At 44.4% G+C, this 15761-nt stretch overlaps 1 protein-coding gene across 1 annotated transcript; it reads right to left on the reverse strand.

Moving 5' to 3' along the window:
- Nucleotides 1-11974, reverse strand: LOC118088830 (triggering receptor expressed on myeloid cells 2). The gene is made up of 5 exons (XM_035122941.2): nucleotides 11886-11974; nucleotides 8145-8489; nucleotides 6804-6858; nucleotides 1342-1508; nucleotides 1-403 (listed from the first exon to the last, which is right to left on the reverse strand). Exons 1-5 carry the CDS (start codon nucleotides 11926-11928, stop codon nucleotides 399-401), a joined length of 615 nt encoding a protein of 204 aa, XP_034978832.1. The 5' UTR covers nucleotides 11929-11974; the 3' UTR covers nucleotides 1-398.
- Nucleotides 11975-15761: the final 3787 nt, after the last annotated feature.

The following is a 15761-nucleotide window of genomic DNA, read 5'->3' on the forward strand; positions in this document are numbered from 1 at the left end:
TTGCAGTTTATATTGTGTGAGCCATTCTTTTCTTTTTCTGCATGTAATTATTGTTATGCTCCCTTTGCAACAGAAAGAACTTAGAGAAAGAGATGTATATTCATACATTTATTCTTACACTGTACAGATTGTTCTCAAGATAATATTAAAAGTGCTTCTGGGTGGAGCATTCATCTGATACTCTTTATTGTCTACAGCAAAGCTGTTTAGTTTGACTTGCTGGCAACATCTGGCTTTATAAATGGAACCACCACAGTCCTTGCATTGGTCATGGAACACAGGCCACAGGAGAAAGCAAACATGTCCTTCACATCCTGTCTGCTGGAGCATTTCTATGCACCTATCTTTGAATTCTTACTTATTCGTCTTTCCATGACATCCCATTTATGCCAAACTTTTTAGCCTGGAAACGAAAAAAGACATGTGTGCTATGAAATTAAATGAAGCAGGCATCCAAATATAACCCAAGGTCACTACTACCACATGAAGATATCTTCTCCATTTAATATACAGCATACCTAGGTTTCATTTTAAACAAATGAATTAGCAGTTGGAATATTGGGGTGGCAGAGTAGGAGAATGAAATAGCAATGCATTCTAAAAGCTTGTGAACAAACAGCAATGCCTCAAATGTGTCACTTAGAGAACTCGTGATCTACAAGCCCATTGCATCACACTGAATTCCTGACTCATTATTTCCATTTTGGGGTTAGCAATGCCATGGGTTTTTCCAGAAGGCACAACAGGGCTTGATTGCTGGATATCTCTCAACAAATTTACAGCATTTTCACAGAACCTGTCATCAGGATTCATTGTGGAAAGTCATGAATTTGTATTGTGAATGTACCCATCAGCTGTGGGAGGGGGCAACTGAAAAACATGGCTAGATTAGGCAGCCACCAGGAGAGCTACGATTCAAGGAAACAATGCAGAAATCCAGGATTGTGTGCTGTTTGCATTGTGGGTAGCTCTGCACAGTAACTGGAAACAGGCCCCAGGATTCTGTGATGTCACAGGTGATTCTGGGCTGCATTAAGTTCAGGTCTAGACTAGACAAAGGCAACTCAGCTCGAGGAGAGACTCACTTTGCTGGAAACAATATACCGTACACATTTGGTCTCCCATCTTAGCATTTCTGGCTCCTTGTGTAAGCTGGTTGTATGCCCCAAAATGCTCTGTGAGGTGGTCTAGGGTACAGAACAGTGAGGCACTCACCTTGACATTCCCTATTCTACTAGGTTGGTACAAGATATGGCCAGCCCCATTCATGTTCTGTGGAAGTCATTTAAAAAGGACCTCTGCAGCAGCCCTGCTCTCAGTAGTCTCTTGCACTCGGAGTACCTGTGATTGGGAAGAGCTGGTGCTCATTTTCTCCATGGCTCTCATCCTTTGTCTGTCTGCTGCACTGGCTCTTGGCAGCGATCAAGATGACTACAGCAACCAGGAGCTTGAAACCCAAGAATCCAGCCACAAGGAAGCGAAGATTGACTTCAGCATCTGACAGGGTGCTTTGGAAAGATACAAATGCGACAGGGCATGAAGCAGGTAATTTATTGTGAAAAGAATTATAATAAAGAAAAGGGGGGGAAAACAATTTCTCAACTGAGCCACTCGAGGTTGCTTGGCATGGCTGTTGCTGTTTTACATTGCAGCAATTTCACTTGGGGTAGCTAGCGACTGCCAGTTCTAATTAATATGTCCAGGTGTCATTTTCTTTCTTTCTTTCTTTCTTTCTTTCTTTCTTTCTTTCTTTCTTTCTTTCTTTCTTTCTTTCTTTATCAAATTTATACACCACCTGATCAAAAGTCCTTCAGATTTATCCAAGGAACTATTCATTTTTCACAGTGGAACTTGTTTCTGAATAGAATTGCACTGCAAATGCAGAAGTAGTGAAGTAATGAAACTGCAGCAGTTTTATTGGTCTTTAAGCTGTGAGGACTCAGGTGCAATGTTCCAAAAATTATTGGAACTTTGTATGCAGTAACAGGAAGGATGGGACTTGTGGACCTGCAGATGATGTTGGATGACAACTCCCTGCCCGTGGACCATGCTGAGTGGACCTGCTGGGAGCTGGAGTTCAGCAACATTTGGTGGGCCAGAGTTTCCCCGTTGATGCACTAACATAAAAGCTCAGATAGCCAAACTCTGCAGTGCAAGGTTTATTTCCTTTTGCTTGATGCCCCAACTCACATTCAAAGTCGCTTAGAGTTGCAGGGCTCATAGACATTGCAAGAACCTAATGTAATGTATGGTATCAGAAGCTGCCTTTAGATGGTTTTGGCTCTACCTCAAAGATCCCTCTTCCAACTCTTGTCAATATTTACATGCAGCAATAGCAGCTGTGTACAAATAACCAAAGTTCAGTATCTCCTATATATGAAGAAGTCCCCAGCTCTGCTTGTTGTATGCCACTTTTATGAGGCCTTGAATAATTCCCTAGAGGATGGATAACAAATGGACAGTGAGCCTGACAATGAATGAATGAATGAATGAATGAATGAATGAATGAATCTTTATTTGCACCAGCCACCAGCCATAGCCTGACAAGATGGAGGCGCTGAGGGGTAGATCTTGGGGTTTGTTCTGCATCCAGTGGGGTACCACTGCTGGGTTGGGAAACGGAGTACACATGGCATTAGCCACAATCCGTATACCGGTATATTCTGTCCTTTCTTATGAAATGCAGTGTTTGATGTGTTACTCCATCCCTCCCAACAGGATTTAGTTCTTGCATTGAGAAAAAGAATGACCCGGCTGTGCTTTAAGATGGCAATGTGTACACAGCCACGGTTTGAAGGAATGTGACGCAGCCGTGTTGCTGAAGCAAAGCTGGTCTGAGCCTGGATGGAACATGGAGCTCCGTGGAAAAAAGAGAAGTGGGATATGGAACTGAGGGTCTTAGAATTGACATGGAAGAGGAAAGTTAAGATTTTTTAGCTTGGCTAGATTTATGAGGTGCTTTCGCCTTCCTTCACAGTTCATTGTGTTTTGAAAATGTTCCTCCTGTCGAGTTCCATTTGTTTAACATAGCTTTTGGCAAGTATAAAATTCACTTTGCTGCCAAGAGTTTGCATTCCACATGGAAGCCTAATGAAGGGTGGAAACTCTTCCTACAGAGACTGGAAATATTCTGTTCTCTAAGGGCCAAAGTACACATGATGGCATCCATCCCGAGTGTCAAGACTGGGTTCCTGACAAATCCCTATAAAACAGGGGAGCATGGATTGGGCATAGGGGATGAACCTTTCCCCTACCAGTACCCCAACCAGTTCTTTTAAAAGCTAACTTTTCTGACTTTAGGGGCGGGGGTATAACAGGAAAGAATTCCCACCAGTATGGAAATAGTTAAAAAGCACTTAATTTACAACATTTTCATACCATCCATTAACAGTAATTTCTTTGGATGGTGTACGTTTAAAACACCCACACCTAATAAAATATAAAAAATATTATAAGAAGATGAAATCAAACAGCAGTTAAAACAACTTTAAACTAAAACCAATAGGTCCTAAGGTCTAAAAAAGTACTCAAAACATGCTTTAAAACTGAAAAGCCTGGGAAAATAAAGAGGCCTTATCCAGATGCAGTAAAAACCACAATGCAGGTGTCAAGTGAGCCCTGCTGAGGAGGGCTTTCCACAAGTAGGGGGCTACCACTGAAAAGGTCTTCTCTTCTGTAGTCTTCTGCCTGGCCTAATGGGGTTGGGGTGGGCAGATGGAGAATGGCCTCTGAATGTTATTTTAGGGTGCAGACAGGTATATGAGAGGAGTTGTTCCTTCAGGTACCCTGGCTCTAAGCTATCCAAAAGTCATACCAGACCTTTGAACTGAACCTTGAAATAGGCTGGAAGTTAGTGCATATAGCAAAGCACTGGCATAATATCACCATTTCAGCCTGTTAACAATAATCTTGCTGCCCTATTTTGGACCAGCTGAAGTTTCCCGATCATTTTTCGATGCATCCGTATGCATAGTGCTGGGGTAGCCAATATGGAGCTCTCTAGATGTTGTTGGACTACAACTCCCACCATCCTGGCTGGGGCTGATGGGAGTTGTAGTCCAACAAAAAGCCTTAGGAACGGTTGAGGGAATTGGGTATGTTTAGAGGAGACTAATAAGAGATATGACGGCCACCTTCAACTACAGTATCTAAAAGGGCCGTCACATTGGAAGATGGAGAAAGCTTGTCTTCTCCTGTTCTTCAGGGTGGGACTCGAACCAATGGATTCAAGTTACAAGAAAGGAAATTCTGACTAAACATTAGGAAGAACTTTTTGATGGTAAGAGCTGTGGAACACACTTCTTCAGAAGGTGGTGGACTCCCCTTCCTTGGCGTTTTTAAGCAGAGGTTGGTTGGCTATCTGTCAGCTGTGCATTAATAGAGATTACTGCATTGCAGGGGGTTGGACTAGATGACCCTTGGGGTCCCTTCCAACTCTATGATTCTATGACATTTGAAAGGCAGCATATTGGCTACCCCTGGTATGAAGCATTGCATTAATTCAAGTTTCACCAGGAAAGCATAGGAGAGGGATGGAGTTAGCTTTCTCCTCCTGCCTCCTCATACTGTGCTTTAAATCTCCCCCACTGCCTTGCTTTATAGGCCTGGCTTGGAATCTGCTACCAGCATGTCTGTTTGTGCCTTACATGGGCAAAGAACAGCTGAATCACCCCTGAGATGTCACAGCTGAAGAGTCCCAGTGAATTATGTTCAAGGTAATCACATTTAGCAGATTTATTTGAGCCCACCCTTTGTCACTTGCTAGCAACACAAGTGTAGGAGCTGTAATGAGAATGGGTAATTTCTATGTTAGAATCATCTTGCATATCCCTGGTGAGATGCGCCAGTCAAGAAGAGGGGAGGATGCAGAGAATCGGAAATCTCTAAGGAACTACAAGGTTCAATAGGGCCTTGGATACATTTTCCCTTCTGCAACACAGCAGGGAGATGATGATTAGGATAATTTCTTAAGAGATGGTCAGGCAAATCTAATTCCAAGGATTGGAAACACACCTGAATCCTTCCAATCCCCTGCAGTTTAGTTGGATGGGGTGCTTTGCTGCATGACATACTTTTTATTTTATTTTATTTTTTATTTTTTGCAGCCTACATGTTGAACAGGAACGGGCCCAGACTCAGTGAGGTGAGGTGTGGCATCTCTTTTACTAGCTTCCTATAGCCCTTGTGCTTGTATGCCCTTACCTTTCCTTGGAGACATGCTTGACACTCAAGATTGTGAAGGAAGCTATTGTCTTCCTACAGTGAAACCAAGAGGGCAGGAGTCTGGTGCCTCTCACTCACCAGAACGAGCAGAAAAGTCTCCAAAATGCAGTTGGACCACCACATTTTGAACTAATTGGTTTATACACATTGCCACCTAAAAAACCTGCTGGACCAAAAAGCGATGAAGTCCCAAGGAAGGATGTAAGTCTCTTAAAGCCATTATATCTGCCTCTCATCTCTGCCATCAAGCTTCATCACTAACCGGATGTGTGCATATTGCCAACTTAACATGCAACAAGCTTGCTTACCTCCTCCACCCCTTGCCTGAAAAAGTACCTGCATGTTATTGTACACCTCAATATGGCTGGATGTGCTTCCGAGTCACTCACTGTCTACCCAGACCAGTGTGTGGGGATATCTTAACATTTTCAGATCAGATCGAAGCTGGTTGGTGGGGTGGGGGTGGGGGAGCACACCAAAACGCAGCACTTCTCAATAATCTGCAGGCTAGAGATGGATTGTGGCTAACGCCATCCACACATGGCTTCACAAATTATCCGTGGGAAAGAACCTAAATTTCCTTAATCAAAAACCAGGCTTCAACTTTGACTGTATTTGTATCCTATCTATAGTAAGAACTGCCAAGCTTGCTACTTAAAAACCTGTTGTGTACTCCCCATACCAGAGTAGCTTGGCATGGGATTTATTCATCCCAGCTCCTCACCCCCCCAGCCTAGAGCTGATGACGTTTAGCTGTGTGCTGAGATGTTTCCTGTGCTGCTATTTTTGTGTTCTAATGATTATTATTCATTTCAGCTTGTTTTTAATTCAGATTTTGCCATGTAAGCCACCTTGGCTGAATCAACACAGATATAAAAAAAACCACTGTGGAAATGTTTTGTTTTTTAAAAAACATTTTTACAATATGTGATGTATGTAAGTGAGAGCTGGACCATAAAGAAGGCTGATCGCTGATGAATTGATGCTTTTGAATTATGGTGCTGGAGGAGACTCTTGAGAGTCCCATGGACTGCAAGAAGATCAAACCTATCCATTCTGAAGGAAATCAGCCCTGAGTGCTCACTGGAAGGACAGATCGTGAAGCTGAGGCTCCAATACTTTGGCCACCTCATGAGAATAGAAAACTCCCTGGAAAAGACCCTGATGCTGGGAAAGATGGAGGGCACAAGGAGAAGGGGACGACAGAGGACGAGATGGTTGGACAGTGCTCTCAAAGCCACCAACATGAGTCTGACCAAACTGCGGGAGGCAGTGGAAGACAGGAGTGCCTGGTCCATGGGGTCACGAAGAGTCGGACAAGACTAAACGACTAAACAACAATATATATATATATGGAGTTTGCCATTATCCCATCAGCACCATCTAGCGTCACATTAGTATAATGCACTTAAAACGTTATATTTGCAGCTGTATAGCTGAGTCCCTTTAGAGGACTTCTCACAGAAGGACAAGGTAAATATTTGCATATAGGCAAAAATCATGTACGTATATGCGTATATTTCTTTGCATATATGACAATATGCCTGAGGCTTACCAACAAAACAAATGTACAGATTTACCTGGAGATGCTGTGCACTGCTCTGGGCTCCTCAGGTGCCTCAGTCTCCCATAGACCTGGTGGCAGAAACACAGCAATTTAGCTTGCAAACAAAAAAGCAGGGGTGGGCAGATTTTTTTTACCAGAATCTTGAGGTCCACCAATCACATCTGGTGCAGAATAGTGGCCCAGGCAAGTGGGCATATGTTAAGAATTAAGGAGCAAGGTACATCTGAGCATATGCTCTGCCCAGGGATTTGGGATTGGTGCTAAATTCAATTTTGTTTTTAGTCCTTTCACACAAGAAATCCACTCTTGGTTCTCTCCCATGACTTCCTTTCCCAGCGACTTTGTACAGAGGAGGAAAGCTTTTTCTAGTTGCTGCTGCTGCTGCTGCTGCTGCTGCTGTTGGGCAAGGATTTCTGACTCCAATAGTCTATCAACTGCAAATCAGTCAGAGATCAATCAGAGCAAACCCTTATTTACCTTCAGCTCCTTTACCCAAGGCAATGATTAAGAGCAGGCCACTGTTGCATCCAGGAATAAACACATGATGGGCTCATTGTGGATAGCAAGTTTCCTTGTACCTCCATCAATTCACTGTTGGGCATAGGATGTTCTCCCAGCCACTGCTTTCTTCTCTCTCTCAGTCTGGATTTTTACATGCCAGCGATACTCCAAAAAGGAGAGGGTATTAGAAAACCCAGATTGAGGAAGGGAGAAAGATGAGAAGACAGTAATTTGGAGAAGAATGGCATTCAGGCAACACAGAATTAATGGAGGCACAGGAAGCTAACTATCCCTATTAAGCAACAGTATAGATGAGCCCAAACCCCCAAAGACCACTTGTAGGTTTTGGACTAGCAGTGGAACCCTATACATCTCTACTTGGAAGTAAGCCTCATTGTTCTCAATGGAACTTACTCCCAGGTAAGTGTGTAGATTGCAGCCTTAAGGACATTGCTCTGTAGTTTAAGTCTTCCATCTTTGTTGAAATAGGGAAGGCCAGTGCTTTTTTTCCCTAAAAGAAATGTTCAGGGGTACTCTCATTTTCCTACTCATATTGAAATACTGCCCCTCAATGAGGCCAAACTTAGATTCACAAAATGTTTAGGGGTATACGTACCCCTGCATACCCCCCAGGAAAAAAGCTCTGGGGAAGGCTATACAAGAAGGGTGAGAAAAAAGCTCTTCCTCGCCCCCCCCTTTGTGCTGAGCAAGAAGTTTACGCCTGTGCCTGCTTTTCACCATATCGTTGTACAGTGGGTCTAATATCTTATTTGGGGTCATAATTTTGTATCTTAGACATTGACTATTTAGAAGGCAAGGCTTACAGCTGATTAAAGACTCTGGTGGGACCTACCTGTCAGAACTTCCACCTTCACTTTCTGCAGGATGTTTGTAGCCCCCAAGAATTCCGCCTTGCACTGATACAAACCAGCATCCTCTTTCTGGAACGGGTCAATGGTCACTGTGAGAATTCCCTTCTCGATGTTGTCGGCAATGGCAGTGGTGCCATTCCTTTTTTTGAGGAACGGCATCCAAAAACGCCGGGCGCTGACGACATGCTGACATGACATCTCACTGATGTGCTTGCACCAACTCTTCTCTCTCCACTGGTTCTCCTGGGGGTTGTAAGTGCAATTGATGGTGATGGGCTCTCCTTCGACACCATACACCGTTGGAACATCCTCAGTCGCGTATGCTTCTAGGAAGGAGAGAAGGGTTGTATTCCATACTTCCATTTTTGTAATGGGAGGTAGGGAGGTGACCATATTACAGCACGGGGGCCACATCATCCAGAGCCCCACCCACATTGCTCAGGGATATGTAGCTTACAATATACATGACCTGCATAAATGGGGAGGAGATCCCTCGAGGTAAGAAGGCAAATCCACCCACCCACACCCCAGCTGATTTGCTTGCGAATTGCTTTACTCATCAACAAAATCAGTTTGTGCTAAACCTCGAGGTCTCTGAAGTCTCTACATCACTGGTGGGGAGGTTACTGGGCTGTTTTAATAGATGTGAGACCTTGGAGCCTATTAAAAACATTGTTATATTCATGGTTTTTTTTTTACATTTTTTAAAAAAAACTTCCTTAAGCTGGGCATTGTGTGGACAGGTGGAGACCCCCCAACCTCAGGTGACCCCCGAGCGGAATAATGACTCAAGACAATGTGCTATGGGATTAAAATTGGCCACAACTTTATTAAGTTTCAGATGCAGGGTGACCTTGGCTCAGGCATTGGGCATTTATCCTTCCCAGTCCCCAGCCGGGAATCTGGGAGACTTCAGGGTTATCCAGAATGTGTGGGGATTGGGCTGGCTTTGGAGAACATATGTTCAAGCAGAAAGCCCGCCCCCTGTTTTGCCGCCGTTGGAGGGGAGAGCAATGACAACCTCTCGGCGTATGGCCAATGCCTCCCCTCAAGACCCCTTTAACGGGGAACCCTGGTATTACCACTGCAAGGGGTGTGTGGGTCACTGCTTCACGACCCCACCTTTAGGAAGATAGACTAATGGATTCCGCCCAAGGCCTGAAACCGCCAAAGTTGTGATGTTTTGCTACGGGAAAGGCAAAACCTTCCAAAACCATGCAGGAAACTTCCTTTCCGGCCCTTCAACAGTGACCCTGAAGTAGCAGCACCTACGTACCTGTGGAGAATAGGTTAACCTGCAAAAGAAGACTTAACTCTAGAGCCAACTGCCGCTTCACAGGTAAGATTCACCTTCTGTTGTGTGGGCAGGACAGTCCCTCCCCTTACCTGGCCAATCCCCTGGCAATGCCTCCCCAGGCAGGATTGGGCGATTGGCTGAGGTAGGCAGAGACCTCCAGGTATCCAGCCTGGGAAGGATGAGGCCAGCCCGAACTACCAGGAGTCGCACTGGGATCCGGGGGGGGGGGGGCCTGCGCTCAACCATGCAAAAGGCGCCCCCCATTTGATGTGGGGAGTGGTCATTTTTGTTTCAAGGAGCAGCAGCTGTGTAGGGCCTTGATCCAGAACTTGCGCCTGATGTAGGTCAGGCCCGATGTTGATTTCTGGCTGAAAATTCTCCTTCTCCTGTGGCTGTTTATCTCCCCAAGTGCTGTTAACTTTACGGTACTTACGGTGGCACTATGCAGCAGGCTGTCAATTTGGATCAGGAATGAATTCAGGATCAGAAGCCCACAAATCTGCTTCTTGTTCAAAATAAAAATGGCTAGCTTAAGCACATTTTTAAAAAGCATGAGTAATGTAAATCATGATTTGGTCAGATGTGACTCACGCATGCTGCCTCTGCCTTAAGTCCTGCCCCAGAGTGGTGCAATATGGGGATTCTGGAAGAGCAGCCTGAGGCTGCTTCAAGACTGTCACTATTTTGTGGGTAGGATTCAATCATACAGTGGGAAAGTTAGGTTGAACAATCAAAGTGGATTTGATGGTCTCCCCAAAACCCGCAGATTTGGGGAAGTTAGAAAAAGTAATGGGAAAATGTAACGCAAAGTGTGGGATAATGGTGATGTTCGGTGGTCATGTAACCTCCACGTAAACAAATCAGGATGCATGCTCAATATAACCTCATACAACCTCTGTGCAAATTTGTGCAACAAATTGGGATGAATGCTCAACAAACAGGCCATTTGGAAGAGCTCTCTACCTGCATTGCAAGGGGTTGGACTAGATGACCCTTGGGGGTCCCTTCCAGCTCCACAGTTCTATGATTCTATGATTTAGCGACCGATTTCGAGAGAAGGAAATCTATCGATATAGACAGTGGAGCTCTTTCTAGTGCATCTTTTCTTGACATGGGCGATTCCACTGCATAAAGGAATTACTTAGAGATTTTTGCACTTGAAGTCAGAATCGCCTTCAACCCCTTTTCTGAGCTGGAACAGGGGGAAATGGAATCTGCTGCCTGAAGAAAACAGTTACATGTTGCTTCATGGTCCAGAATGCCTTTTGTTGCAGATTTGAAAGGTTGCGTTCACACCAGTGCAACTCCCTTGCAATCAATAATATTCTGCATATGTGTTGGTCCTTTTCATTCCCTTGTAGAGTGATGTATATTTTGCACATTGGTAATATTTAAGTGTGTGTGTGTGTGTGTGTGTGTGTGTGTGTGTGTGTGTGTGATGTTCTCCTTAGAGGTGAAAAATAGTGGAGGGGAGGATTGATAAGAAGAAAAATGGCTGGATGAGAAAGGGTTTAGCATCCCCTTCACATCGCCGTCCCTTAACTCACAGCCTCCAATGACTGTTTTTAACTACTGCTTCTGGTCCATGCAAATATTTTTGCTAGACACATCCAGTCACGATTCAAGTATTTCTTATCTCTTCCCTACTCCATTCCTTGCCCATTTTCAGCCCTCCTCTGTGGCAAAGAGGAGGGTACAAACATTTAGATAAGCAGATGTAAACTGCTCTGCCCCCACCAAATATAGTGGGATGTGAAACAAGCATGCAAGCAAGGGGCGCAAATGGATAAATAAAAGTAAGCATAAATATCATGGAGGATAAGGCTATCAGTGGCTAATAGCCATGATGGCCTTCTTCAACTTCCACTGTTGTAGCATTAGCATAGGCATCTGGTTTGCCATTGTGAGAATAAGACGCTGAACTAGTTGGCCTCTGGCTTGATATAGCCAGGTTTTCCTTATGTTCTCATCTAGCACAGAGTGCTTCTGCTTTGCCCTTTGGCTGATCACAGTTTGAGGTTTTCATAATCTTGTATCTGCTGTACAGAATGATAGAATGTAAGGTCTATACAGCCAGAGGACAGATCCAACAGACTCCTTTCGCTCAGTCTCTTGCACTGTGGACATAACTTTCCATACACACTATCCCTAGCCCATTATCCAATTCAATGCAATTTGCAAAGTGTGCCACATGGAGACAGCAGAAGCAAGCAAGATGTACCACTGCTGCTTGGCAAATTAAGAATGACATTTTAGTAAAAAGTTTCTTAGTCCAGATAGCTTGTTTTCAGCAGGATCAATTGTGCCTTGCCTTCAGCATCATGCATGCATATAAACCCAGTCCTTATCTGACCCATTCATACCATAATTCCTAGCCTGCTTATCACGCACTTATCCAACCAGCATAGGATTCTAAATCTCATACCTGACAAGGAGACCAAGAAGATGAGATGCATAAAGTTCTCCATCTCACTCCAGCAGATAAAGAGAGAAGATTCGCAAGCAAAGATGAAAACAGAGTCTTGCACAACGGCAATCTTTTTTTGCCTTACTAGACACAAAGGACACAGAAGAGGAACATCCACTCTCTGTTGTGGATTAAGCAATACACCAGCAAAATGTACTGAAAATGTAGGGATCAGCAGTGCTATGCCAGTGAGAGGGATCTAGAACAGGGGTCCCCAAACTAAGGCCCGGGGGCCAGATGCGGCCCAGTCGCCTTCTCAATCCGGCCCACGGATGGTCTGGGAATCAGCATGTTTTTACATGAGTAGAATGTGTCCTTTTATTTAAAATGCATCTCTGGGTTATTTGTGGGGCATAGGAATTCGTTCATATTTTTTTCCAAAATATAGTCCGGCCCCCCACAAGGTCTGAGGGACAGTGGACCGGCCCCCTGCTGAAAAAGTTTGCTGACCCCTGATCTAGAACCTGACAGCTTTCTTTCTCCAAACCTTTATTAGGCATTACAGATATAGACCATCTTAAAACATTCATATACAAAAATTTGAACAAAGAAGCAGCCATAGAAGATATATAGTAACAGAAATTTCCATTGGAGTGTCTTCTTGCTAAACTGTGCCATTTACCACTCTAAGAGATACTGTACTATCGACAGTAACTCAGTCACCTTGCAGTTACCTCCGGGTTAATATCAGATAGGTAGAATCTGATATTTTCATTGTGCCATGATGTTTAACTACTCCCAAAGGGGGATAACACGTGTTTATGTAGCTGGTTGTGCAGTGGACAGTAGAAAAGAATATGTTCTACAGTGTCTGGTACAGTACATTCATTCAAATAACATCCTCAATGTCTATCATTTCTAGGGATGTTAAAATATCTGCCCTTAACAAAATCTGAGGGAGAAACATTCAGTTGGGCTAACATAAATGCCCTGTGTTGGACTGGAATTATTAACTTTGTGATATACCGGTAAGTGATCCTGTTCTTGGTTGTATTTTAACCATAGAACTTGGGGGGGCAGATTGTATTTACAGCTGACTCAATGTTTTGTTTTTCAATACCCCTTAATCTAATTTGGATATTGCAATAAATATATTGCTCACTAGAATTATGCAATAATTCCAAGTCAATACTAATAGATCTAATTCTGCTATGTATGAGTTGGAGCCATCTGGATTTATAGGAGTTCTTAAGTAAATCAGAAAGCATACTTGAAGGTTGGGAATGAAAATGGCAATGTGGCCGGTATTTTATAGTGCTAGTCCACACCCAATATTCCAAAATGTATACCTACACACATCGTCTCATATTCAATTGAATTTGGGAGCCTGAGGATACGTCTCAAGAAACTTGAGTGTATCTTATTTAAATCACTATTACATGCTTGTATCCATATTGGGATCCCAAGAAGTAGCTGGGTCGACACTTTAGCTTGAAAAATCTGAATGGCAGCTGGTATAAATTGATTACCTAGAACCTGAAAGCGGGAGAGGGACAGCTGCATCAGAAGAGGAAGTCATGATGATAGGCAATGACCCTCAGCCACAACCCATGCCTGCTCATCATTGCTGATGCCCACTGAAGTCCCATTGACTTCCCTGGTAATTTGCAAAGATTTGTGCAAGTTCTTGAAATCTGCAACTGATAGCCAGGTTCACAGGCTATACTGTATAAGTGAACATGATTCAGTATGTGTCATACTTATTGCACTGGGGTCACTTGTTAGGTACACAGTCTGTGCACATTGTTGTCCGACTCTTCGTGACCCCATGGACCATAGCACGCCAGGCACTCCTGTCTTCCACTGCCTCCCGCAGTTTGGTCAAACTCATGTGCACATATAATTGGACAAAACAGAGAATACTGCCATGAGAGTGGCAGAAGTGCACCCCATATCTTTAAAGAAGTAAACAAGCTTGAGTACATGCCATCGATGATGATTGGTAAGGCTCTGTGGAAACCTGCAGATCATATTTTTCTGTGTTGGGCATAGTCTCTGTGTTCCTGATATGTAGCAATGCCACACAAGGTTGGCACCATAGCTTCTTATATCCTAAAACCAGACTGGCATTAGAGGGCCCTCTTTAGTTTTGTCATCATTGAATTTAGCATCTCAGTTCCCCAGGAAAATAAGGGGCTCCTGGGGAGTTTTCTAGCATTTTGTGTTAACATTTGATGGTGCTTTCTGGGAGCTGGGTATTAACAAACTTGGGAACTGTACTTCCTGTTCCTCTTTTGTCCCCCATGATCCTTGCCTGCTCTTTGCTTTGTTTAGCAGTTCCTCTTGTCTGCATCTGCAAATATCCTACGCATTCCTACCACTTCTCATTGGCTGCCTCTTTTTACAGCTGTACTCTGTGGGTGTGCTTGTGTAAGAAGATTTAATGACTCACACCTCACAGCAACTGTGTACAGTGTGTGTTGCTTTTGTGCTTCCATCACCCAGTGCCTTAATTGCCCCCCAGCCCTGCTTGTGTTTAGAGCATCACTGCTTGGTGGGTCTAGTAGACAGATGAACCAGGCTGGTGCATTTTATTTCTGCAAATTAGCTGCACTTGTTTGCACAGAGCTTCAGGCCAGTTGCACATCTTACATTCTGTCTGGGGGAATCACTTCTGGAAGGTCTATAGCAAAGTTTCCATCAGTGCTGCATTCACCTGTCATATGGCTGCATATGTAGGAGCAAAAACCCACATTCCTTGGCTTAGAGCAGGCATCCCCAAACTGCGGCCCTCCAGATGTTTTGGCCTACAGCTCCCATGATCCCTAGCTAACAGGACCAGTGGTCAGGGATGATGGGAACTGTAGTCCAAAACATCTGGAGGGCCGAAGTTTGGGGATGCCTGGCTTAGAGTCATGTCTGCACTGGGGATCATGGTTTGTTTCATCCCCCCAACAAAACCACAATGTGAAGCTCAGGTGGCTTGAGTGAAATAAACCACAATCTCTGGTTCAGTCATAATGCTGAGTGTGGTTTGTTGCCCTCACTCGCTCTAGGGGAGGAGCTAAGTGGGAGAAATTCCTGTGTTTGCAGTAAATCATTCATTATGGCATGGGTGGGCAAGCTCAGACCTGGGGGACAAATGCAGCCCTCCAGATATCTTGAAATGGCCCTTGGGGCAGGTCTGGGAAGGTCTGTGTGCAACCCCTCCCCCTCACTCTCTGACCCACCCTGTGCCCACACAAAAACTCTCTCTCCTGAGACTTCAGGGAACCAGGCCCATGCAAACCCCCTCTCTCCAACTCCTATCACCCTCCTACCAACCCTGTGTCCATGCAAACCCTTCCACCACTCGGAATTGTATTATCCCAGATACAAGATTATGTACTCAAGGGCCATATCGATGGAACCAAAGCTAAGCAAAGGAAGGGCAACTGCTTCCTCCTCCTCCTCCTCCTCAGGTTCCTGCTACTTCTGCCGAGATAAGGCAAGCTTCCTCAGGGGAAACATAGGTTGAGGCCACCCAGCTCCTAAGAATCTAGCTGTGGGGTGAGGCCTAACCTGGGACAATTGAAAACACCTGCTTCCCTGAAGAGGTGGGTTTCTGTGGGTATCCTTCTGCAGCGACCGCAGGCCCTCCAGCCACTGTAGGAACAGCCAAAGCTCAAGGAAAGAGACAGAACACAACCCCCACCACCCCTGTGTTTTTGCTGTTGAAGTTTTTAAGACCTGCGCCAGAACATAGTGAGAGATCATCTGGTACAGTAGATATTGCAAGAGAATCTGCTTGCTATTTCCTGCCCTTGGCACTTTTGAGGAACTGGCTGCTGCTGGTTATGTTTTTGTTTTTGTTTTAAATGCCTGGCTGCCCTGGAAAGTTTTCACAGCTGACTC

Source organism: Zootoca vivipara, chromosome 7 (assembly GCF_963506605.1).
Source record: "Zootoca vivipara chromosome 7, rZooViv1.1, whole genome shotgun sequence".
NCBI lineage: Eukaryota > Metazoa > Chordata > Lepidosauria > Squamata > Lacertidae > Zootoca > Zootoca vivipara.

Excerpts from the sequence above, each read along its gene's own strand:
- LOC118088830 (XM_035122941.2), bottom strand. The coding sequence starts at position 11,928 with ATGGAGAACTTTATGCATCTCATCTTCTTGGTCTCCTTGTCAG. Across the intron at positions 8,490-11,885 it reads CTTCTTGGTCTCCTTGTCAG|AAGCATACGCGACTGAGGAT; the intron begins GTATGAGATTTA and ends TCTCCTTCCTAG. Across the intron at positions 6,859-8,144 it reads GAAGGTGGAAGTTCTGACAG|GTCTATGGGAGACTGAGGCA; the intron begins GTAGGTCCCACC and ends TTCTGCCACCAG.